Source organism: Fulmarus glacialis, unplaced genomic scaffold (genome assembly GCF_000690835.1).
Source record: "Fulmarus glacialis isolate BGI_N327 unplaced genomic scaffold, ASM69083v1 scaffold42343, whole genome shotgun sequence".
In the NCBI taxonomy this organism is placed as follows: Eukaryota; Metazoa; Chordata; class Aves; order Procellariiformes; family Procellariidae; genus Fulmarus; species Fulmarus glacialis.
This window is the reverse complement of record NW_009205606.1, coordinates 1-24,751: the sequence shown is the minus strand read 5'-3', so window position 1 is coordinate 24,751 and position 24,751 is coordinate 1. Positions and strand designations below refer to the sequence as shown.

General features: G+C 37.1%; 1 protein-coding gene across 1 annotated transcript; it reads right to left on the bottom strand.

The window, feature by feature from the left end:
- Positions 1–1,535: 1,535 nt before the first annotated feature.
- On the bottom strand, positions 1,536–24,448 carry BMS1 (BMS1 ribosome biogenesis factor). The gene is made up of 22 exons (XM_009575442.1): positions 24,273–24,448; positions 23,693–23,883; positions 22,205–22,284; positions 20,479–20,667; positions 19,843–19,985; positions 18,385–18,506; positions 17,480–17,676; positions 16,632–16,765; positions 15,226–16,067; positions 14,299–14,400; positions 13,002–13,159; positions 12,375–12,456; positions 11,310–11,386; positions 10,114–10,296; positions 8,207–8,395; positions 7,428–7,608; positions 6,828–6,886; positions 5,707–5,829; positions 4,510–4,657; positions 3,413–3,588; positions 2,766–2,927; positions 1,536–2,066 (listed from the first exon to the last, which is right to left on the bottom strand). The coding sequence occupies exons 1-22, from the start codon at positions 24,446–24,448 to the stop codon at positions 1,830–1,832; spliced, it is 3,951 nt and encodes a 1,316-aa protein (XP_009573737.1). The 3' UTR covers positions 1,536–1,829.
- Between the last annotated feature and the right edge of the window lie 303 nt (positions 24,449–24,751).

Genomic DNA, 24,751 nt, shown 5'->3' with positions numbered 1-24,751 from the left:
CCATTTTCGTCTTTGGCAGAGCTATTATGAACGAACTAGATCAAAATTATTTTTCATTACATATAAATAGCAGATGTGAAACCTTAAGTCAAGCGTTGCAGAGGTAACTTCTCAGGTGGTCAAAAAAACTACAGCTACTTGTCACACGTGAATACATGGAAGATGCAAACAACAGCACATAAAATGGAAGTTTGCTCACAACAGCGTAAAAATGGGATTAATAGGAAACACTTCCTTGATGGTTTAGATTAGATCTAGCCTAGCGCAGTATGACAGAAGAGGAAACAACCCTGCAGAACAAAGTCATGGTGGGCCACCCTGCGCCACTCTGAAGGGCAAAAAAAGCCAACAGCTTTGTTGTAAACATCTGAAGGCAGCAGTTGTCTATTCATTACAGAATCTTCAATTATTTAAGCATAAATCTTGTTTTCATATTCACATGACCTCAGCTGAATCTCATGGCAGGAAAAAGTTACTGACAAATTAATTTGAGTCAGGTTTCAGCCTAATATCATACAGGCAAAGTCAGATGCATTAGAATTTCAGTATCAGTACACAAAATATTATGAGATTAATTAAGAAAATCCTGAAATGCTAAACATTCACAAAAAAGTCTACAAACCCATTCAGCAGAAAGTCTTTGTGTGAGGCAGCCTGATCCCACACAGGATCTCCCATCTGAGATAGCAAATATTACTACAGTGTAATAATAATAAGAATGAATTTTGGCTTGATGATAGAGAGTGAACTCATTCAGGAAGGAGACCAAGAAATTACTGATGTTATCTGACCCACTGCCTGTTTGAAGATGAAGTATTAAAAATACATATATCACAGTAACTATTTGATGCCATATATGGCATAACAAAAATAAATTCCACTGCTTTTCCAACAGAATGATTGCTGAAAGCCTCTTGTCATACCAAGAAAGATTTCAACTCTCAGTTCATTTAACAGGACTGAAACAATCTACTACATCTCCTCTCCATTCATCTTAAGAAAGTCTAACACCGTATCATCAAACCAAGCTAGCTGGACATAAGATGTTCCCAAAGGAAGCAAGTTACCCCATCTGTGCTTACCTCAGAGAAAATCACCAGGTAGTTACACACATTTGGGAAAGGTCTGATACCACTTGCCCAGAAAGTTGCAGTCATTGAGGGGTCTACTGACAGTCTCAGTGTGCCAAAACTGGTCAAGTAACAGAAGATCTGGATGGAATGCTATTTTGAAGATCTCCTTAATATCTAATGAGAAGTGGAAAAAACTGAGATGCTTTCATGCAGGACCAGATGATCTAAGCACAGGAGCAAGCTACTCTGGTGGCATCTGCTAGCACATCAAAGCTAGAGAATCCAAAACTCCTGCTCAGTAACAGCTGATCTTTATGCCTTTTAATGGAAGACTTGCCAAGAACAAAATTTAGGCAATGGCTCAAAGTACTACCAACGCAGAAGCACATTCAGAGACATCCAGAGGAGTTCTCTCTCCCACAGAAGTCCACTAGTACTAAGACAAAACACTTACAAACAATATTCTGTAACTGACATTAAAATACTTTATTGGCTAGATATAATGTGCAGCATGGATAGAAATATACTGAAATACAAAGTCCTCTGGAATATCATGTAGAAAAAACACAATCCATATTTCTACATCTTATTTTATATACATTGCCAAACGTATTCAAGAGCTTGGGTAAGGTCATATTTGCACTTTTTTCTTCTCTTGAAAGCATGTCTAGTGTAGTCCAAGGCCTTTTTGTTTCTTCAACAGAAAATTGCACAGCTACCCTATTTCCTCATTTGACCTAAAATCTGATGAAAGTTTTACATACTCTTCTCTCCCTTGCTAGATCCTTTCAAGCTTGACTTCTGCCTTTTTTTCTCCCTTTGTCCTAGTATGCGATAGATTTTTTTCTTAGCCTCCTTTTGCCTCTTGAATTTCTGTTCATCCTCCTTCTGCTTAACTTTGAGATATTCTTTAAGCTGTTCCCGATGTTTTACTTTGGCTTTCTTTATCTTGTAATTATTCACTGTACTCAAAGCACTGAGTAGGGCTGATATCTAGAACAGAAAATAGAGAATCAATATACAAACAGTTCAGATTTGTTGATCAAGAAACAGTTTAACCTCAGCAGAGCGCCATATAATGAATCAGAGATTCAGGGCAAGTTCCTAATTATTTCTGCACCTGTTACGCAATTTCTAAAATGGTTTAATCATTTATCTTGTTGGGAAGTTAGTCAAAGGCTTAATTTTTGTGAACTCTGATTTTTTGTTAGATACTATTTAAAAGGCTATGCCTAATTGCTACTATAGAACACTTAAACTGAAGTTTTGATCTTCTTGCTTTTGCAAGCACTCTTTAATTCTCAATTTTTGAAGCAAAGTATTTGCTTCAAGTCCTGCCTTTGTGAATAATGCACAGCAATGACAAGTCAAATAAAAGACCGCAGCTGCCAATTTAAGTCACCCATAACGTGAGAGCACTACATCCAACTGAAATACCTTGCAAGTCCTGTGACAAGGACAAAAGTCCTATTTAGGCTTCAGGTGACCTATTAGTTTCAAAAATAGACACCGTCCACTCAGAGCCAGTTCCATATACATACCACGTGCCAAACAGGAACCAAACAAATTGCAGGTGATTATTTTTCACTAGGAGCATATGTCTTTAGCACTAGCAGTGCTAAAGCAATAGTTAGAAATGGTCTAAGCAACACGTTTACCCTTTGGGAGTCCTTATTTCAAAGTGATAATTACCTTCTTTTCATGAGGCTCCCTGATAACAGCTGGTCTCCACTGGTCTTTTGGAGTCTTGCCTTTCTTGTCAAGATTCTTAGGCTTGTTCTTAAAAGGCAGTGCCTTCTGCAGTGCTTTAGGAATGTGGAGCTTATTGAAATGCCTTTTCTCCCTCACAATAGGCTAAAAGAATTGATATAGAACATACATAAGAATCATGATCTTAAAAAGCTTTTATTTTATTTTCCATCTTTCAAGGGGAAAAAACCAAAACACCATAAACAACAACAAACCCCCCCCCCAAACCACAAAAACCCCCACCAAACACTCAAAAAACATTCTCCAGTGTCCTTGCACCGAACTGTGTATGGTATGTTTACCCGTTTTATTACGACAAAAGTCTCAGTAAGCTTTTGGAGAAGACTTCTCCCCTGCAGATTACTTTATAAACTCTCATTGACCCTCAATAATAATAATCTGCTTTCTACTGCTTTATTCCCGTCTCATGCCAGGAAAGATTGTGCCTTGTGGATAAAAATATGAAGTCACACATGTGTATGTATGAACACATATTTACACTACTCTCGGTCTGCACAGGTCTGAGGCAGAGTGCAAATTTGACTGTGATCACTGGTTTAAAAAAAAAAAAAAAGACATCTCAAATATACCTTATAGAGAGAATCCTTGTTTTGTTTCAGTTTGATGCCTCGCTCATGCCTCAGCTGGCCTGTTGTCTTCATTCCACTCCAACTATCTTTCTCACCTGCTGGCTTCAGTAAGGATGTTACAGGGTTATAAAATGTTGGGATAGAAACAGGATACCAAGTTCTCACAAAGACAATATCTGAAAGAAAAGGAAATGTTACTTGGCTCTGTAACAACACAGTTCATCACATGCACACTCTAGGCAAAGATTGCCTGAATAGAATAGATAACTAACATCTAGACCACATGTAGTACTGTGTTTGGTATATATACACCAAATCTCTTCAATGTAGGCAAAAGCAACGTAACTATTTGTATATTTGGATTCTGCAAAACCCCATGAAGTCATAAACAGTACATATTCCTGAAAAGCAGCCAGCTGAATTCCACCCTATTCATTATTCATATTCAATTAAAGAACTAGCAACAGAGTTCATATATGTATCTGTGCCTCTACTATTACTGACAAAAAAGATTTGCTTTTCCTCTGCCTATTTTTATAAAAGAACTCACTTGCTTTTATTTTGCACTATCTGTAATTTTGATGGGTTTAGGAAAACAGAGGTCACATAAACCCAAATAAGCATAAACTCGTATTTTCAAAATTACAGTGACGCTCAGCAAACACAGGAGATCACTTACCGCTATCCCCTGCATAATTGGGCCAAAAGGTTAGGGAAAAAAGTTAACTAGAGTTACAATGCCACTCTTTGGATTTCTCAGAAAAATGTCCTTCTAGCACTTGTACCACTAAATACAATTCATCTTCACGTTCAAGGAGAAAAGCATACCATGCTGTGTAAAACACTTTAAAACACTCAGAGAAATACGTCTCCAAGACAAACCTTTTCATCTGCATACTATGACTTCCGAGTATAACTGAAAGAAATCCAACATGAAATGTACTTTTTAAAAATTTCATTCTGCATCTCACCAGATATTTAATGCTCTTTGAATTCACATCTCAATTATCAGATTCCAGAGATTCTGAGACACGCCTTTTCAATCTGTGAAGCAGGATGAAAGTTGTGTGATAACTTACATGGAAAGTGCAACTTACCACTCATCAGCAACTTGTCTTCAAATGTTGCTCTGAAAGCACCTACTGGAGTTCGGAGGGCTTTTTTGATCTGTCCTCGGATACCACTCACAGTACGAATCGCTGCACCTTCAAATTTAGCCACTTCCAACTGAGAGTTAAACATTCCCTGGAAGTGTAAATTACCCACCATTATTCAAGATGCTAAGTCTCTCTCTGTGACCTATGTAGGCCACAAAAACATAAGTAATTCCCACAAGCATACCTTCTAAAGAAATAGGAAGAACATAACATTGTCTTTATACTAAGAGTGCTGATCATACCAAAAACCTACTGAGCTGACTTTAAGGTAAGCTACTAAGAGTAATCTACTCAGTCATATACAACAGGCAAGGCTTCTTAGCACTAAATATATACATTTAAAATTCTAAGCCAGAACATATTTAAGAGAATCTGTCCAGTTCTCTTTTGAAGTCATTTGCTAGAACACAGCATAACTTAAAAGCAAGTAAGCTGCCTTAAGCTGCTAGCTGTGAGACTAAAATACAGCTCTCCAAGGTTTGTGCTTCTTTCATAAATCACAAGGAAGTCAGGAAAAATTCTGCATATGCTTAGTGCAAATACTTGAGTGCTTCACTGTTGGGATCAGTGCTTAGTTGCTTACTGCCCCAAATGCAGAACAACCTAACCTCTTCCTGAGCCTGAAAGCCCCAACTAAGGACAGCTGGAAGGTCAATGAAAATTCACTTCTGCAACACCTCCTGCCCCAAACACTTTTGTAACTGTAATTGTGAAGTCCTATGCACTGCTAGAAGTCATCTTTGATTCCAGAGCTGAAATTCAGTGGGATCAAACTGCCTGAATGACACCAGGGACACGTTCACATTCTCACTGTGGGAAGCTAATCAGTGGGTTGGGGGGGAGGGGGGGAAGGGAAAGAAAGGGGGGAAGGGGGATGAGGGAAATCACATTGAATGTGAGCCAGGAGACTGTACCAGAATTTTTGTCTGGTTAACAATAATTCATATTCATTGGCTAATGATCAGTACCTTTAGAGACCACACTGAAGAGAGCTCAAAAAAAACCCAAGCAGCTACTGAGATCTAGAATACTATGCAACGATTACGGGGAGCTTCTGCCTTGGGAAAGACAGATGGAGTCCCAGGTTGCATTCCTTCCTATCATCGGTACATGTGGTTTTACAATATACATACCCACCTTAATAAAAGAAGTGTTCTTAAAAATTTTGAATGGAAAACCGGTTAGCTTTAATTTCTTTACAATAGTTATGGATTTATCTAAATCGAGCACAACTCCTGTCGCAGCAATCCGGAAATCAGGCTGAAACATACAGAGGTGAAAGACACTGCTGAATGTGTATTTACCAAACAGTGAAGAAACCATTTCACTGATACAATGTCACTGCTTTTTAGAGTTTGAGTTCATAATTTATAACCTTTACAGGAGTACAACAGCATGACAAATGGAAATTGACTTTGTACGGACTAGTTGAGGTGCTGCTGACATAACATTCCTACCATTCACTAATGAGATTTTCAGAACTGCCATTCTAATTGCCTTGGAAGCAATCTAAAGAGTCCTTGTTATCTACCTCACCGTCTTCTCTTTATGAAACAGAATCTTACTCAGACAGAACGTCTCAAAGGAGAAGTGCTTTGTGCACTGATGTAAGTCACTATATTATGCTAGGGACACATGACAAAAATAGCCTTTTAATACATATAACAAGATGACTGTGCAATAGGACTTAAACAAGGCGTATTTTAGGAAGGAGATGATAATCACCACTCTCATTACTGTTGTGCTCATTACAATGCCATGCAAAGCTTTCGCTACATGTTGTATGTAAACATATATCTACCTTTGGGTAATATATATGCAACAAAGATCATATTTGATAAATACTGCTTCAATACTATTTAAATTAATTCAGATACCCATAAACACTCTAACAAGATGCAGAGAAATCACATTGAGGGCAAACTTTCTCAACAGGAACATCAGTATCTCATCCTGTAAAAAGGTTTTAGAAGTTATCTAAACACTTAGGACCTGAAAATCAAGTACATATAAATCCTTCCACAGAAAATAATAAAGCAGTATTTGTCATTTTCAGTGTAGCAGATGAAAATTGTTAAAAAAAAAAAAGCATCCATCCAGTTTCACAATACACCCTTCAAAAGCTTGAGTCTGCCTACTTTCTCAGTTCCTACATCGTCACTGCTTTACCACATGTAAACCTTCGTCCCCAAACCCATATATTTTATCCAACGACCTACTGGAAAGCAGTAATCAACATTTCATGATAACAAACCTACCGTTGTGCCACTGACAGACTGAACTGCCAAAAATCCTGTCCCCTGAGGAGTGATGGGCCCTACAAGAAAATTCAATTAAAAATTTATGGAAAGCTTTACTACACAACACCTAGCCTCTATTTAAAGTCAGAAAGCTTAGAAATACATGCCAAATATTCTCAATGAATAAAACCAAAGAAAAGTTTAAAGCATTCAACCCATTACTCTCATACATAGCCCCACAAAAGTTAAAGGAATGGTTAACAAGAAGTTACTCATGTATGGAAGCATTTGCAAGGCTGGGCCCATAACGTGTGCAAGTGTCTCTCTGCACACAGCCAACAAATCACATTCCTCTATGATATATACAACCTAGAAGAATGCTCACAATTTAATTAAAAGCCAAATAATTCACAAATCATTCAAATAATTCACAAATAATAGGCAATCGCCTATTTTCCCCATACTATTTGGTGTTATTTTATATTCCACAGGGAACACAACTTTTTAAAGACTTCTCATTCCAAAAGCTACTGGCTGTACCTCCTGACACATCCTGTAAAGCTTGAGAGTTTTATAATGATTAAGTGATACAGGATAGTAACTCCAGAACACCCTCACCCCAAAAAGTTGCTCCACAATGCATATGTTGTGGTGTGTACTTCAGAAGCCTATGACGCCCATTGTGATCTTCAATGTAGAACATGGGGATAGTTTGAAATCGCCTCCATCCTAATGAGAGGATTAAAGGATCACGTGTCTTAAGTATCTTCTTATACCATCGGTGCTTCTTCAGGCGCAACTAATTAGAAGAAAAGATGGACAATGCTATTACAGGATAATAACATTAATTCTGAAATTCAAGCCTTAATTTTCAGGAATGATTGAAAGCAACTTCCATCTACACCAGAATTTTTTATTCAGTAAGCTTTATATCTTCGAACATTCTCATTAACACTAGGTTGACTGCAAAGATAATCAGTATTTCACTCACTTTGAAGTCATGTTTGTATGCATACGAGCAAGTATTATATTAAAATATAGTATGTGCTAGTAACTTTTCTATAGCCGCTTGTCCATAGACCATGAACCTCAGAGTACAATTTATGTTTGCAATTTAGCAATCACAGTATCAGACCTTAGCCCTGAGACATCTCTGCAGATGAACATAAACAACAATAACTTCTTCTTCCAGTTATCCAATTAAGCCTGTAAAAATCCAGTGTCTGCTACTGTAGAGTTAGTTGTGTCAAAAGCAAATCCCCTATTCAAGAGACAGAGACGAAGGTTTCTCTCTGTGTTTACTGTATCTTTAATAAACAGAAAGTAAGTAATAACTCCAGACCCTCCGAAGCACACCTGTACTGATATAAAGTGCACTCACAGCTTTGGCTACATACCTGTACATATCCGACATTTCCTTCACTGTTGCCTAAACCACCCAGGATAATAGGATAATGAGGGTCAAAATTCAGGACAAATTCACATGGGACATTCTCAATCTCTATTCGAACATACATCCCAGGCCGGAAGCCTTCATACTGCACTCTGGTCTCATCATCTTGATCTTCAAATTCCGCTCTATTAAGCTATGTGACAAAGCGAAAGTCACCATGTGTTTTACAAAATTCAAGTATTAACAACTTGTTCATGAGGTGCCAGTTCTATTTAAAACATGCTAACGTTTATATAAATCTTTCAGGAAAGATCTGATAGGTTTTGTGACTTTATTCAGAACAAGATCTCTGCCACCACGAATTCCTTCCAATTTGAAATCCCAAGTGGGCCTGTTAGTCTACTTGAAAGACAGTACCCAAGAGAAGCAAATGACTGAGTGACTTCTGATATACCTTTCATAATGGTGACTTTGGATTTTAAAGATACAACTGTCAAAAGTATGTTTTTGATTTAGGAGCCCAAGTATCTTTTACAGTTAATGTCCTGATCTTTAAGGTGTCACTTTATGAGGAGGCTGGGCTCCTATCTTACTCAGCAGCTTAAAAATACTTCTGTGCATCCTCACACTGTATATCATCAAAAGGGTCTTTTAAAGCTCTTCTGTTCCATATGCATGTAGATACTGTGTAAATATTTAACAAGACATCCTTGTGAATAACAGAAGCCTCACCCTCCTGCTCTCGCTCCTGATGGTCAGCTACCCATAAGACGCCACGTTTAAACAAACTAATTATTAATTTCATTTCTCAAGGTATTGAGATATGGCACAAATCTTCTGGTCCAAGTTCACTTTTTCTAGAAGCCTTTACACATTCCCAGTTTGAGATCCTTGCCATTCCATCCTGCAGTAGGAGTGTTGCTGATAATGTATTTATGTAACAGACCCCACGTGAAACAGTTGTAAATTGTCTCGTATTTTTTTACTGGAATGTCCTTTTTTACACTTTAAGTGCTCTCAGTAAGCACATCAGCATACCAGAGTTCGTATGATCACTTATGACAGAGGCTAATGCAAGAAGGTAACAATTTAATGACTATTCAGGGCAAGATTTTGTCAGAAGAGAAGACAGTGAAGTTCTTAGCAATATAAGCCAATGTTCTTCCAAGTCAGCCAAAGAAAGAAGCTACTTCTAAGCTTACAAGATTTTAGCTGAAAAACCAAGGCCTGGAACAAAATCAACACCTCCAATTCTGGATACAGTTACCCTGAAGACTCCTACCACACATACAGAGCAATGGTCATCAATTATTTTTTCCTTAAAATAACTTGACACTTTGATGAAAAAGACTGCCACACAGAACTTGCTTATCCTTAATAACATTGCAAAAATCACACTAAAAATAACACCAGGAAAATATTTGACACAAATTAGTATGAGAAAGATTTTCACCTTCCTACACATAAAAAGGATGCCTTTTTTTTTTCCTCCCCCCTCTTCTCCCTGGAGGGGAACCTTCTCTCTCATGTTTTGGGTTGGTTTTTTTTTTTGAGACCTGTCATGCTAGTTCCACCACTAAGGGACAAATGGATAACTGTTAAAAACTTTCAAGTAGATAAAGTTTAGATGACACATGCCGACTTATTCAGTGATTTAGAATATGGTTAACTACTTAAGTCAATTTAAATTAAGCTTTCAGTTGTTTGGCTTGCTTGCTTGTTTTTCTTTCCAGCTAATGGAATCAAAAAGTTCAACCACAGAAAATTGCAAGCATGTATTTCTTCATGTGTACTTTGTGAAGTAGCTCCTGAATGTCATGTGTATCTCCAGGAAAAAACCTCTGGGCAAACTCTGTGGGGTATTTTGAAGACATATAGCCAGATAAATAGCCAAGTTAACAGCTTGTATACCTGTGCTTGCTTATGCATTTCTTCTTTAAGATCATCAAAGTACGTGGCATCCCCTTCATCATATTCTGCATCAAACATTTCTTTCAGTTTCCGTTTCTTGTCTATGCGCTCTTTTTTCTTTTCCTCTTCCTCAGGTTCTGGTTTGGACATTTTTCCATCTTCCTCCTCTTCTTCACTTCCAGACTAATCAACAGTAAGTTATCAAACACGTAAAACAGTTCATTGAAAACATCCCATTCTGATTAATACATATATTAAGTAATATTTTGTAATAATGCAAATTATTAGACACTTTAAAAATATTTCAATTTTAGACAGAAATTAGTAAGTTATTCATACAAGAAGATGTAACTTCAGTAACAACCAAAATATTTCATAATCTAATCATATCCCTTTTCACTGAGAAAACTTCTTGACTTAGCATTTATTTTAATGTCAGGGAACAGACCCTAGAATTGACCTATCTGTTATTCTACAGCTAAAATAAGCACACACAATAAAAGAGGAAAAAAAGTAATTGTTCATAGTACTGGAAGGCAGCACTCTAGAGGCCAGAGAGGAGGAAGTTTGTTCATAGACCATTTGAAAACTGCCAAAATGATGTCATCACCCTCAATTTTATAATGAAATGCAAAGCCATCAAGTTGCTCAGTCCGAAAAAAATTTGATTTTTCAATCCGTATTGTCACAGACAACTACAGCTCTGTTCTTGGAAGACATTCAAGTCACAGCATAAAATTGCTTCCACCAGCCTCTTTTATGCAGATATGAGGAATGACTAGGAAACTGTGTCAGTTTCCATGATTTGTTGTGTTTAAACAGAGCTCTATAATCCTCTACATCAGATGAAATGACATAGTACAAACAGTTACAATCACATTTGGTTTTAAAATACTTCTCTCATACCTCCAGATCCACCAGCTCTTGATTAAGCCTGACACCTACTGTTAAATAAGTGAGGTGACTTCTCCTAAATAATTAACTTTAAACAACAATTCAGTTTGAGACTAAAAACATGCCATTCTAGATATTCATAGTTTCCGAAGTCTGCAATATATATACCTTTTCTTCCTTGTTCCATTGATTTCTTTCCTATTGATTCACGAAAACTAAATTTATTACATAGGACGCCTATCACTCGACCAGAAACTCATATACGTGTATGTTGCTAAAGAACATAAAAATACAGGTCAGACCTCATCTCCTTCAGCAGCAGGCTTTCCTTTGTGCACAACACCGGTTTCAAGATCTTCAAAATCTCCATAGAGTTCTTCTGCAACAATAAGCACCCAAGATATCTGACAGTTAACCATTCTGTTATATTGCAGTTAACCATTCTGCTGTATTGTTCCATACAATTTCTCATATTTTCAGTATTGTTTATTTCTCAGTACTGCTTTGTAGATTAGTTTCAACCCAAATATTTTTTCTTCCCATCAACAGTGTTGTAAGTCCATTCTGCCATCTCTACAGTTTCAGCTGAAAATTCTTAGCTAAACTCCAGTGGCTCCTCCTTTTTCCTTTCAATACCCTTAACTTTATGTTTTCAAAAACATAAATAAAGTTTAGATCATTCCAAAGGACCACACAGCACATTAGTTAGCACTCTAATGACCAGCAGAGCAATTGAGCTCCTATATTAAATTTAAAAAAATAAAATTAATAAAAAATTTAAATATAGCACACAATTTTTAAGTTAAAAAGAAATGCTTATAGAAGCCTGTCAAACGACAATCATTTTGCATATAAGATACAGCCACATTATTAAAGTTTTCTAAATGTTTCCTAATTAAAAAAAAACAAACAAAAACAACACCTCCAAAACATCTGAAGACAGATCTCACTTTTCAGCTAAATGTGAATGACCAGTTTGCCTTCCCATTAAAAAAGAATTTCTGCTTATTTCTGCTGAGACTATCTAAAAGAATAAACCATACATAGAGGATGAATAGCTAAACTCGGACACATAATGCGAAATTGGCATGGCCAAGTGTTGACTAAGGACTCCACTTCCTAATTTAAATTATATACCCTATTTTTCAGAGAGTAAATTTTCAGAATGTGCTGCTTGCCTACTGTTTGTACACAGATTTACAGCAATATTTTAATTATATTAGTATCTGTATAATACTTTATGTAACAGTTTGAAAAAATTTGCAAGTATATCACTAATGCAAAACATTCTACACACGTAATTACAAAGTCGTACTTTTCTTAAAAATCCTGTATACGTTAATCATTTTTAGAAGTCTTGCACATACCATCTTCCTCCAACAACTTTGCTGCATCTTTATCATCTTCCCACTTTCCAGTTACAAAGCAGTCTCGAATACTGCTCATAACCTGCAAAATAAGCATCGCCTTGCACAGTTACAGCTTGTCATCAACAGAAACATTCTCCAATATGTTCCGCACTCCTCCATCAGAGATACCACCTCAGAGATAATCTGATATTCTCACGCACAGCTCCACATCAAGACATCATAACCAAAACTACACAATGCCTCAGCAAAAGCAGGAGCATGAAACCAACTCAACTCTTGCCCAAAGGTCTTCACACTAACAAGGACTCTATCCTACATTATATTTTCACTCATGATTCCCCTGCTTTTTACTTTTCCATAAATAAATAGCAAACCATGATCCTGATCCACCAAATAGTCAAGAGAGCCAAGCATTAAATTGACTTATTTTAACTTTCCATTCCTCTAAGAAGAGACCTTGGAATCTGTTAGCTAGTAAATACTTCTAACAAAAGCATGTAGCAGAAGACATGACACTCAGGCTCCCATAGGTCTGTTTCAATGACAACTCAGTAGTACTTTACAAGACACAGCCAGGACATAACCAGTATAGGATATGCAGAAGCAATTATCCAATGGCATTACCTCTTCTAAATCCCAATCTTGCGGCTTTTCTATCAGAAATTTGGAGCAGTCGAGAGCATTAGCCTTCTCTTTGGATGCTTTGTCTGGACGGCTGACACGAAACAAACCTCCAAGTTCATCACCTGCATCCTCACTCTTATGGTCCTCATCCTCAACAGCTAAACGAAACGTACAAGCTGTGATTATTTCCCCCACGGTACATGGATTACATTCATTAACAACCTTTCTTCTGCCTTATGTTTCACAATACCTGCAGTAGTTTGAGGAAAAAAAGATGCAAACTAAAAATAGTTTTAAATATAAAAGACTGAAGAAAAAGGTACACTGATTCAGTATAAGAGTTAAATTAATACCCTCACAAGGACAAAATAAAGTGAGCAGCAACCAGGGAGATACTATACACTGTAATCATAGTGAACTTCAGTTGTACAGTTGTTTGATATGGAAACATGTAATTCCTTTCACAAATTCCACATGGTTCAAATTTCTCTGAACAACCTGAATTCTGGTTCTATTTGCATAACTGGAATCATCTGAAAAAATATTGCCCGATAAGTAAACACAGGATGTTCATTCAGTATCACAAGTAGAAACAATACCAGAACAACCTGTGAATAGAAACCACATTAAGCTAGTCTGTAAATCAAGAATACTGGACTTGAGAATCTGTCAGCAAATCTTCCCGCTCCTGCACTGTGGAAGGTTTACAAAAGCCAAGTTTTCATTGTGTTCTACAGAGGTTCTGCATGATGAGGTTTTCCAGACAACTACTGGAAAAGTTGTGAATTAAACAGGACAAATTACATAAATAGCAATTTTCTCTTCCTTTTAAGCCAGCTAGGTTTTTTTTCTTGACAAACATCCTTATTACAGACATGATAATACTAAGTCACATCTAAGAGAATATTCCACTTTCAGCCACTGTGAGACAGAGAGCCAACAAACGACATCCCTTTATGAAACACATCAATTACCACAATGGATTTGCACAATATCTACCAGATAATTATAAAAATGACTGAACTTTAAATGTTTGAGGGGGAAATAGTTGTACCAGAAAACATAAGCAACAATCAAGTAGTCTGGAAAATGAGCTCAAAATGCTTTTTATTGGAAAAGTAAAAACTGTCTGTATTACAATTACTAGTGAAAATTAGTATCAGCAATTTAAAAAGTCAATTAACTCTCCTCAGGACTCCCAGCAAAAGACAGCTTGAAAATTCAGACCTGCAAACTTGGTAACACCCAAAAAGCGACCATATATTAAGACAGTACAAGTTTCCAAACAGATTTGTACCTGTTCCATAGACGAGTTTACGAAGATTGGGGGTTAAACGTTGCTGTCTTAGAAAGGCCTGAGCTGCCTTCTGTGTAAGGTCCTCTTTCCACTTAAGTGCACCTGAAAGGGGAAAAAAATTGCATTTTACCTCCAGAAAAACCAAAAATTAGGAGCTACACAAACAATTTAAATAAGGACATGACCACAACAGGCTCAAGAAGAACCCACAGTTTCTTTTTTTCGTACTCCATAGATACATAGGAACATAAATTGTGGCCAACAAATTGTATAACTGATTTTTTTTTCTGATGAGTCCTAATTTTAGGACAAAATTTTAAGATGTTATTAGCAATAGTAACAGATTTGATTATTTTCTCGATGATACATGTCTTCTTCACAGACTCGCAGAATGGTTGAGGTTGGAAGGGACTTCTGGAGGTCACCTTGTCCAGCCCCACTGCTCAAGCAGGGTCACCTAGAGCAGGTTGCCCAGCACCATGTTCAGGCGGCTTTGAGTATCTCCAAGGATGGAGATTCCACAACTTCTCTGGGCAACCTGTTCCAGTGCACAGTGAGTAGTTAATACATTTTAGTAACGTTCCCCCAAGGATGTTTTATTCTTTCTAAAGGTAATAGAGCATCATAATTTGTTTTACACACATAGCCATAAAGATAATAGTTAAAGAGAAATGTATGCAAAATCAATGAAGTTTATAAAATGAATCACCTCCATTTCAGAGGAAGGAAACCTGAGACCTGTGTACTACATTGCAAATCAAATGCTTCATAGCAGATAATCCCAGGTTTCCTAACTTGAAATTTGCCACTTAACAACTATATATATTTTGGATGGGCGACATTATATAATATTTACTAATTATAATATCCTTTAACAATGAACCCAATTAAAAATAGACAGAAAAAATTCTTTAACATTTAGTCTACCTGTCGTGTCAGCAGAAAAATCTATTTTTTCTTCATACTCCTCTTCCTCTCTCAATAGATTCTCCACATCATCATCATCCTCAGTTTCTACAGCTTTAACTTTAGTCTGTCTAATACTATCAGCTTTCTTTGCTTGAGTGTGCTGAAATCCCTTCCTATTTGACTCTTCAACTTCTAATTCATCATGTGATCCTTCTTCATCATCGCCCTCATCGAGGGAGGAGTTTTCAGCCTCAGATTCTGATGCCTCTTCCGCTGTGCAGTTTCCCGAATCTGTAGTGAGCACTGCTTTTCTTTTCAGACTGTGATCTGAGATTTGTGATATCATTTCTGTATCTTCACTATTTATTTCATACTGCTTAGATTCAGTTACTCTTTTGCTTGCAGCCTCAAATTCACTATCTGAGCTTTCATTTTCATAAGTCACTTGCTCCTCCTCCTCCTCCTCCTCCTCCTCATCATCATCTTCCTCCATCTCATTCTCTTCAGGGGCAGTTTTTCCTTCTTCAGAACCCATCTCAAGATCATCATCACTGTCTGCAAATGCTGGCAGTTCATTCACAGTTTCTTCTTTAGCCACCTCTGTTTTCAGACGTTTGGCTCTACCAAGAGCCATCTCTTCCCCTAATAGGGCTCTTTTACTTTCCTCCTCAGCATCATCTTCATCATCGCCATCACTTCCATCCTCAGACATTGCTTCTTCTTCTTCTTCTTCTTCTTGGTCGTCTTCCTCATCACTTACTGCATCATCATTTTCCTTCTCTTCTTCTTCAAATAATGCCTTCCGACGTACTCTTCCGGTCTTCAAATCAATCTCTCTCTCTTCTTTTGGCATCACAAACCTGTTTTCCCAAAGATCACATTTGGGGTAAGATGGTAAAGTACAAGGGAATTTTAATGAAACAATGAAGCTTCATGTTAATATTCAAAAATATTTTTTAATTTTTTTTTTTTAAAAGAGAGCGAGGTTATGGAGAATGCTAAAAAGGCGATGGAGTTCTTTAAGTACATAACACCTCTTAATTTAAGAATACACCGTATGTTATAGCCATAAATAATTGCAAGAAATTTCTTTATTTTCCATTGAATGAAAATTGGTTATACAATGAATTTTACTGGAGATTATGACTGCCATTCTACAAAACTCTGAAGAAAAACAGAAATACATTACTTATATCAGCAAGGAATTCCTGGAAGGCAGGACTATACTGCTTGCAAAACTTTTCTAATGTCAATTATTCCTGTCTCAAAATACATAGGTGGCCTATGAGTAGTAGTCTCAGAAGAGGAAGAATTGGGCAATAAGCCATTCTACTAACTGTGCTCTATTGAGAATTTTTCCTAAATTAGAGCCTGAAATTAGAGATTCATTCATGCTCAAACACTGCTCAGCATTCAAAACTTACTCTTGTCCTACATCTTCTGAACCTAAGGGTCTAGAGTCCATGAAGAGAGAGACCTTGCTTGACGCCATCTTAACATCAATGGCTGAATGTGTGGAGATGAGGCTCTGAACTAGTTCGTGATTTGGTCTCACTTCCTCCTAGAAAGCCAAGATTTTTTACTTTTCAATTAAAATGAATAAACAAATGTCTAATGAACAGCTAACAGAGTCATTAATCTGCCTAAAACAATAGAAATATACATATGCAAGAAAAAATTCCAAAGCATTCTAAATAAACATTTTCTCAGAATAGCAAGGTTTCCCTTCCCCGCTTCATATTTCAAGAAAGCATACAATATTAACTAAAGAGGGCCTCCTTCACAGTATGCAACCACTACAGTAAATATCAGCAAGCACAAATTATCATAGACCCAAACGTATTTAACATTTAGCACAATACAGGGGAGAACAGCTGAATCCAATGTTTGTATGCAAATGTTTTCCACCTCTCCCTTTGACCAGTCAAATCCTGTAAGCGTTCTCCCACAATCACCCTGCCCTGCAAAATAAGAGTGATAATATCCCCGTACCAGGAGTTTTTATAAATCTTAAGTCAAGGCTTGGAAAGTTTATGAAACTAACTGTAGGTACTTATTATTAACTGATCCTTCAAATGTTTTGCACAATATTTTACACAGAGATAATAAAAATATCCCTCTGAAATCACTAGAGGAGAAAAAGAAATTACCCACTACAGAAATATAAGGATTGATTATTTTAAAGCAGCTTATTTTTAAACACTTATTTTGACTCCAAGGATAAAAACTACATTTTGCAAGAAAATTCAAATCACCAACAACATTCCCTTACCTCTTCTTTTTCATGAGCATGGCTTCCACCAAGGTCAATATAAACAGCATCTTTATCATATACAATGCCCCCAACTCCTGAAAGAGGGGCATAGACTAGTTTCTCTTTCTCATTTAAAGAACGCTTCTTCTGCTGTTCAGGTAGAGCACAGGGGTCTGGTAGGAAAGTCACATCACTCACAGTAAAGTCTCCTACACCTGGGGTGACAGACAAGGGAAGCAATAAGTTTTTCACAAAGTTTTGATTCTGAAATTTGTACAATTCACCACAAAGAGATTAAAAAAAACACCAAAACATTGTAGCATTCAGTGATTCATTAACAGCAAGCTCTGTATTGAACATCCAATTCTTCTGCCTTACCACTGAACTTAGAGAAACATACGTAAGTTCACCAGAATACTGCAAAGCTTTGGGTTTGTTTGCTTGTTTTTTAAATGACAAAACTAGCAACTCACTTTTCTGGGTAGGTCTGTAAATTTATTATTAAAATATTTCTGAATTTAAGCTTTTAAATCATTCACTTAAAATAAATTTATTCAATGAATATGAGAAATTTTACATAAGCTAAATTTACTTTTCACTATTAGGACTGGTATGTTTTGCACTTCAAGCACCTTTTAAAGCGAAACATCTTTGAAAAACTTCAGACACTGCCAATATTGTGTTTAACGCTGCAATAAAACTGCATAATTAAAAGCAAAACTATTTACAAGGATTTATTTTTACAAAAAAGTGTATTACGAAAAATAATTTCCAAAAGCATAACATGTACTTAGAAAGATGAAAAAAATATATTTTACAATGTACGGTTTAAAGATAGAAATCATTCCACAATAAAAATAGCAACAGCTATGTCGTTATTCATAGATCAGTACAAAAATAGTTTTAAGAATCTGATAAATTACCTGGCATATGAATTTGACTTTTGTTTTTTAAGTGTGCTCCTCTCAAGTACCCATAAAGTGATATCTTCCTGTCACATTTGGGATTGATTCGAACATCTTCCGGGTTTGTCAACTCTTCCATTCTACCCAACATTCACCAAAAAAAAATGTTAGACTATCCAGCAGTCCTAATAGTAACTTCTGAAAAAAGGTAATTTGAGAAAAGAGAATTGCGGCATCACTGCTGCCACTGCAAGCTCTGCCGACTCTAATAATCAAAATACAATGATCAGAAGAAAAAAAATCCATGGAAAAAAAGATCTTCCAAAAATATTTTAAAATTGTATTTTAAAACTTGTATAATCATGTTCAACAATGTATTTCCAGAAGACTTATTGACATTTCACTAAGCATGTACTGCTTTTCTTAGCGCATTTTAATTACTGTTTATACGTTTTCCATACACAACCCTCCTTCAAATCAATTTTGCCATTAGAGGGAAAACAGAATAACCACCTTATGACAGCTGAAAGACGCATTCCCTGCAGCCACACAATACCTTCTTTTCCCTAATAATGGCGGTGAGCAACACAAAAACCACCACAGGAAAGGGGAGAGGGAAAGACTGGCTTTTTTTGGGCAGATGAGGGGGAAGCTCCTTCCAGAGCTCCTTTCTACACTGCACAAGGGAGGCAACACAAACACACAGCCAAGGAGGAGGGTGGGACACACGAAGTGGCTGCAGATCAGCTTAAAACTGACCCAACAACCAAAATAATTGTAACAGTTATAGCAACCTAAAACAATGTTACTGAAAGACTACAGAATATTTTTTTCTCATTTTCCCCTCTCTTCGCCTTGTGTATTTTGCAGGACTTTGCATGATGCTTATCGACTGCTCTGACAATTTTTTCTAAAGAATTAGAGCTTTGATAGAGACTTATTCTGGGCACCTTGGATTCTTGTGGGAGTTTAGTCATAACTGTAAGCATTCTGGCAATAAAATATGAAAGGTGAGGTAATTTCTCAGGTAGGCACAGCCACCATCAAGATTACTTTCATGTTCCAAAGAGACTGCGAATCAAATGTTATACGTGGAGATGGGAGCAGAAGGGAGGTTCCAGGGAACTCAGAGGACTAATTCACCAGCTGTTGTTAAATTGCTGGAATGCTGTTTCTTTTCCACAGAAATTCAATACAATAATCAACAAGCAGGATTATTTTAATTTTTTTTTCTGTGTTTCAAAAGTATTTACAATATACCAAAGGCCTATCTACATGATCCCATGCAAGTGAAAACTGAATGGCTAAAGTTATTGGCACAAACCTGAAGAGTATGCTTTCATTTCCCCAAAGCCATCTAGGTAACACTAAATACCCATTCACACACAGAGCTCGCTGGCTCTAATATTACAGTTTTTTTTAAAAAGCAAGGCGCTATCTATGCTGAGATTGAAGAACAGAGAGAAAAGCACACACCTGTCTGCAAGAACATACGGATGAGACGTTTGCCAAGTAAGAGGTCGGAATTTCATAACTGAGATAAAACGCCCCAAATTGTGAATTTCTTGCTTTTGATATTCTCCGTGAACCATCCCAGACAGATAAAACAGTTTAGCACCCTAAATACATTAAAAAGACATAAAAACATTAAACATCAATTTCATGCCTACAAAACTAAAAAAAGGTAATGCAATACCAATTTGTAAATCATAAGTGGAAATTGCAGGTTACAACTGGTTCCAAAAGATCAAACTAACCAGTTTACTTCAACATGAAAATTGCCTCCTAAATCTTAGGGGAAAACAATTTACACCCAGAAAACCTCCTACAAAGGTTACAATTTGTCTCTCAGACCTACAAGCAGACCTCCGAAACAGACCTTTTTGCTAGTATCACATGCTTAGTAGCTAGTCATACTGGGATAGAGAATAATTACACAAGTATTTTAGCAAACAGAAGAAAGACTACATAATTTGATACAACATCAGCATTGTCCGTTTACAGTATTATTTAAAAGATGTAAGAACATAATAAATACTTAAGTATTGCCCCACTTTTAATTTAGCTTCCATAATGCAAAATATATGGAAAAATGAATGTTGAATGTCATACCGGATACACTTCAGTCCAGAATCTGTGCTTTAGCTTCTTTTTAGTCTTCTTTAATTGTTTGTTGTTCTTGAATGTATCCAGGTGGGTAAGAACTCCCATCATTTTGGGAAAGCCATGTACCTGGCAAATGTTCAGGAATTCAAATGTTTCCATCTCAAATCCGAAACTGGCATCAATAAGCATTAGAACCTGAAAACACAACACCAGCATTTCACTATAACAATACCACAGGGCCCACATGAGCTAATTTCAAAGACCACACCTTTAAGGTCATAAGCTTCTCGGGAACCAAAACCTTGCAAAAAGTTTTGTTCTTTATTTTCATAGAACTTGAAAATCAACTTTGGCTTTTTAATTGAAGTATGGATGTTAGCTGCTTTAGAAGTTAGTGGGGCTTAGGAAATCAAATCTCTTCTTCCAGTCAATCAAATCTCCTTTATATAGATTTGATTTGCTCGTTGTCTCCAAGAAAACTATAGAATAAGGCTGCTCTACGAATGCAATAACATACAGTATCATAATAAGGTCTGAACAGTGTTTACTTGGTGAATTTAAAACATGCAAAATTGAGTATCCTCCAATATTTGCAGGAATGTCTGAGAAAATTAATAAAATTTTTATGTCTGTGTCTTAGATGCACTAATGCCTCTAAGGCCAAGTCTTTTGGTAAAATGAGACAAACTTACTTCACACCTTGCAATTACTGTTATGCATCACTAAAACACACTGACACAGGAAAACAGCACCCAACAGTCACATGAAAATGGAAGCGAAGTCATATTAGGACCTCAGCAATTAAGAACTTAAAATGCATAGGAACTGATGACAGAGATCTGCAAGCGATTACGTAATCTCAGCCTCCTAACAATAAAACCAAACAGATTCTTAGCATCACCATGTGCATGCAGAATCTCAAACACCCGTCACATCTACTAACAGAAAATTTTTGTATTTTTTAATACATCTCCCCTCCTCAAATAGAAAACATGCAAGTAGGACAGCATCTGGATTAGTGCACGCATGTATTTAGATATTTAGGTAGTTAACATTTAGATAAGGATCCCAAACCCTCATCAGCTATGAATAATATACTCCAAATCCACATGTAAAGTAAAACTCTAAATAGACAACTGGATTGTGCCTTGGGTCCCCAAGATCAGTTGACGTAATCCACTGAACCAAAAGTTACAAGTCAATTACAATGGTGACCACGCTCCACTGAAATCAATCGTATTACTACATAGCAACCTTCAAAGATGGAGACATCAGTGCATCAAATAAAACCAACTAGTAAACTAATACATATTTCTACTTTATACATTAGCTGAAAACTTCTTGACTAAAAACCATATTCAGATTTTACATGGTTTGACCAAATCCCTTAATGAAAAATCACTTTATCACATTGGCTTGTTATAAGATCTTCCATTAAAAGTTTACCAGTTGCATTAGCAATGAAGTTCAGTTGCATTTCCCCTCCTCCACATCCTCCCCACCATCACACACACGCTTTATTTCCCCCCCACCCCCAGAATAAGGAAAGTCCTAGGGGTTGTTCCAAAATATTAGGTTTTCTGTCGAGCTTTGAGAGTCCTGCTCTCTATGAAACCGGACAGTTTTGCCTTCGATAGCAATGGGTAGAGAAATCAGACATTGGTGCAGTCCAGTCAAAAGTAGTATTTTCAATATAAATTATAGTAGAAATCACACGCCATTGTTAACTTACCAAATCAGCAACTTTAGCCAGGTCAATCATTGTGTTAATGTCACATCCACATTCAATAATAGTTAGCCTGCGTTTTTTACCTGAAAACAGAATTAAGAATCAAAAACTGAAACAGAGGGAGCAAACTGATTAGTCCACTGTTTTCTTTTCATATCACATTCCTGAAGTTCCTAAAGAGTGTCTGGGACTCAAATTCTTGCCTAGCATATAGAACGTCCAACATGCACCACCATAGAAGTGCCTGTTTTCAAATGTTTTTAATTCTGCTAAATTTTAACTTTTTGGTTTAAAATTATCAGGTTGAGTTCATTTTCAAAGGACTTGTTCGGTCTTTTCCAAAAACAATGCTAACAGCAAAAAAATGGTGGTGTTTTTTTGGTGGGGTGGGGGGTGGGAATCTCTGCTTCTTTTATCTTTAGTGCCCCAGAGTTAGTACTGTGGATTTTATTTTACCACATATTTTTGTTCTTTTGATATGATTAGGAAAAATACACTCTGTTCTAGCCTTTAAAAAAAAGAGTAGATTTATATATAAAAAAATTTCGTAAAAAAAGTACCCACTGTGAACTTGGCTTGACTAACTTGAGTTAGCTAACTGAACTTTAGACAACAGGAATAACAACTTTAAACAACTCTAGACAACAGGTATCACGGTTTTTTTCTTCAGGTTATCAATTGCAAAATTCAAGTAGATCAATTAGGAAATCAAATTTAACACATGAATTTTCCTTTCCATTTTTTCTTTCCCATATTTGACAATTATCCCTTGCAAAATGGAGATTTATTAGTTAAAGTCTCTGAAGAGTCTACCTGCACCAAACATATAGTTGTCTGCATCCAAGCAAGATCTCTCTTACAAATTGGTTCCTTGAGCTGCTGTGGGCTGTGCTCCCCCTAGAACCTCAATGATCGCCCCTGGTAATATTCAAGGAAAAGTATGAAGGGAACAGACTAAGACAAGTGGAAACTGGGACTGAAAACTTAACAAAAGGGAAGAAGAACTGACCAGGGGGTGAGGTGGAGAAACGTAACCGGAAATGGCTAGGCAAATTAATTCTTGGCTTAAGAAAGGAAGGGAGACAAAGACAGGATTATAGGACAGGGAACCTGAAAGAATGGGAAATGCGTGTAGAGGTTAGGATGAAGCCAGAGAAAAATAGTTCAAAAGGGAAAACAGAACCCAGTGGAAAAGGAAAACTTAGGAAAAGTCTGGGGGTGGGAAAAACTGGAAAAAAGCCAAAAAGGAAAAAAAAAACCTAACAGAATTGGGATCCCAGCAGGGTGGAAAACAAGTTTAGAGGGACAAGTCCCCCGAAGGCCTAAAGCTCACTGTTCTTTTACTGTTAATAAGTATGCCTGATAACACATCCAAATGATTTCTTAAAAATGACCAAAAATTATGAGAACGTGAACACAGCCTGGCTCCAAAAGCAAGACAAATAAGAAGCACAAAATAAACATTTCCATTTCTCAGATCTTTGTTCTCACCTGAAACAATTGTAACAGGACCCCGGATTTCAACCAGTTTTTGCCTTGTGAAGTTCTTAATGAGACATTTTATTAAGGTGCTCTTCCCAACCTTGGGAGGTCCGACTACAACCACCACCACAGGAGGTGGCTCCAAAGGAGTACGGTCAACCACAGGAATGTGATGTTTTTTAGTCTTCAAGTCCTGAGTTCTGAGAAGAAATTTGTAATAAATAAATACAAGAACTTAAAAAGAATATCATTTATTCTTCGAAAGTCTTCAGTATTTGCAAAAGCTTGGACACAAAGGTTCACTGAGAGCCCAGATACTAATATGTATGTGGAACTCTCACCAAGTCTAAGGAGCTATACACATTTTTTTTCCATTAAGACTAACACAGCTGTACCACGTAACACAGATGCAGAAAGCATCACGCTGCTGACACACACGTAAACTACAACACGACGCAGTCAATGATGAAAAGCTATGTAAGCACACCAGTGAAAATTACACCATGTAACAAAGTAACAAAGAAACCCCAGCCAACGGCTACTCATTCTGCCGACCGGGCATGCTCTATAACCAATTCCCATATCTTACCTATGGAAAGTTCTGGCCATCCGCACAGCAGACTGGACCGTAAAGGCTTTGGGGTTTCTCTTCCGCGCATTCTCCTCGTCTCCTATTCCTAGGTCATTGAGATAACGTTTCCTTTTTTTCTCTGCCTTTGGCCCACTATGCTTTGCGCGATGCTTCTTCTTCTCTTTTTCCTCCATCTTACTCTTTCAACAACTGTCTACAATCAATACGACGTAGATTGCTTCTCTGTGATACTGTGCACAGCTGACATAGGAAGAAAACGCAGTTAGCACATATAGCATATGTATACAGCATACCTGGGAGAGAACAGCAGCACCGCGTAAGCATTACTTAACGATCTGAAAGAACAGCTAACTTATACCCTGCCGGGCCGCACATGAAAAGCCGCAGCCCACCCAGGGTAAAGCAGCACTCCTGCCCGACCCGAGGCCCTGCGCACTGGCCGGGGCCACCACGGCCGCAGGGCTCGGCCCAGACCG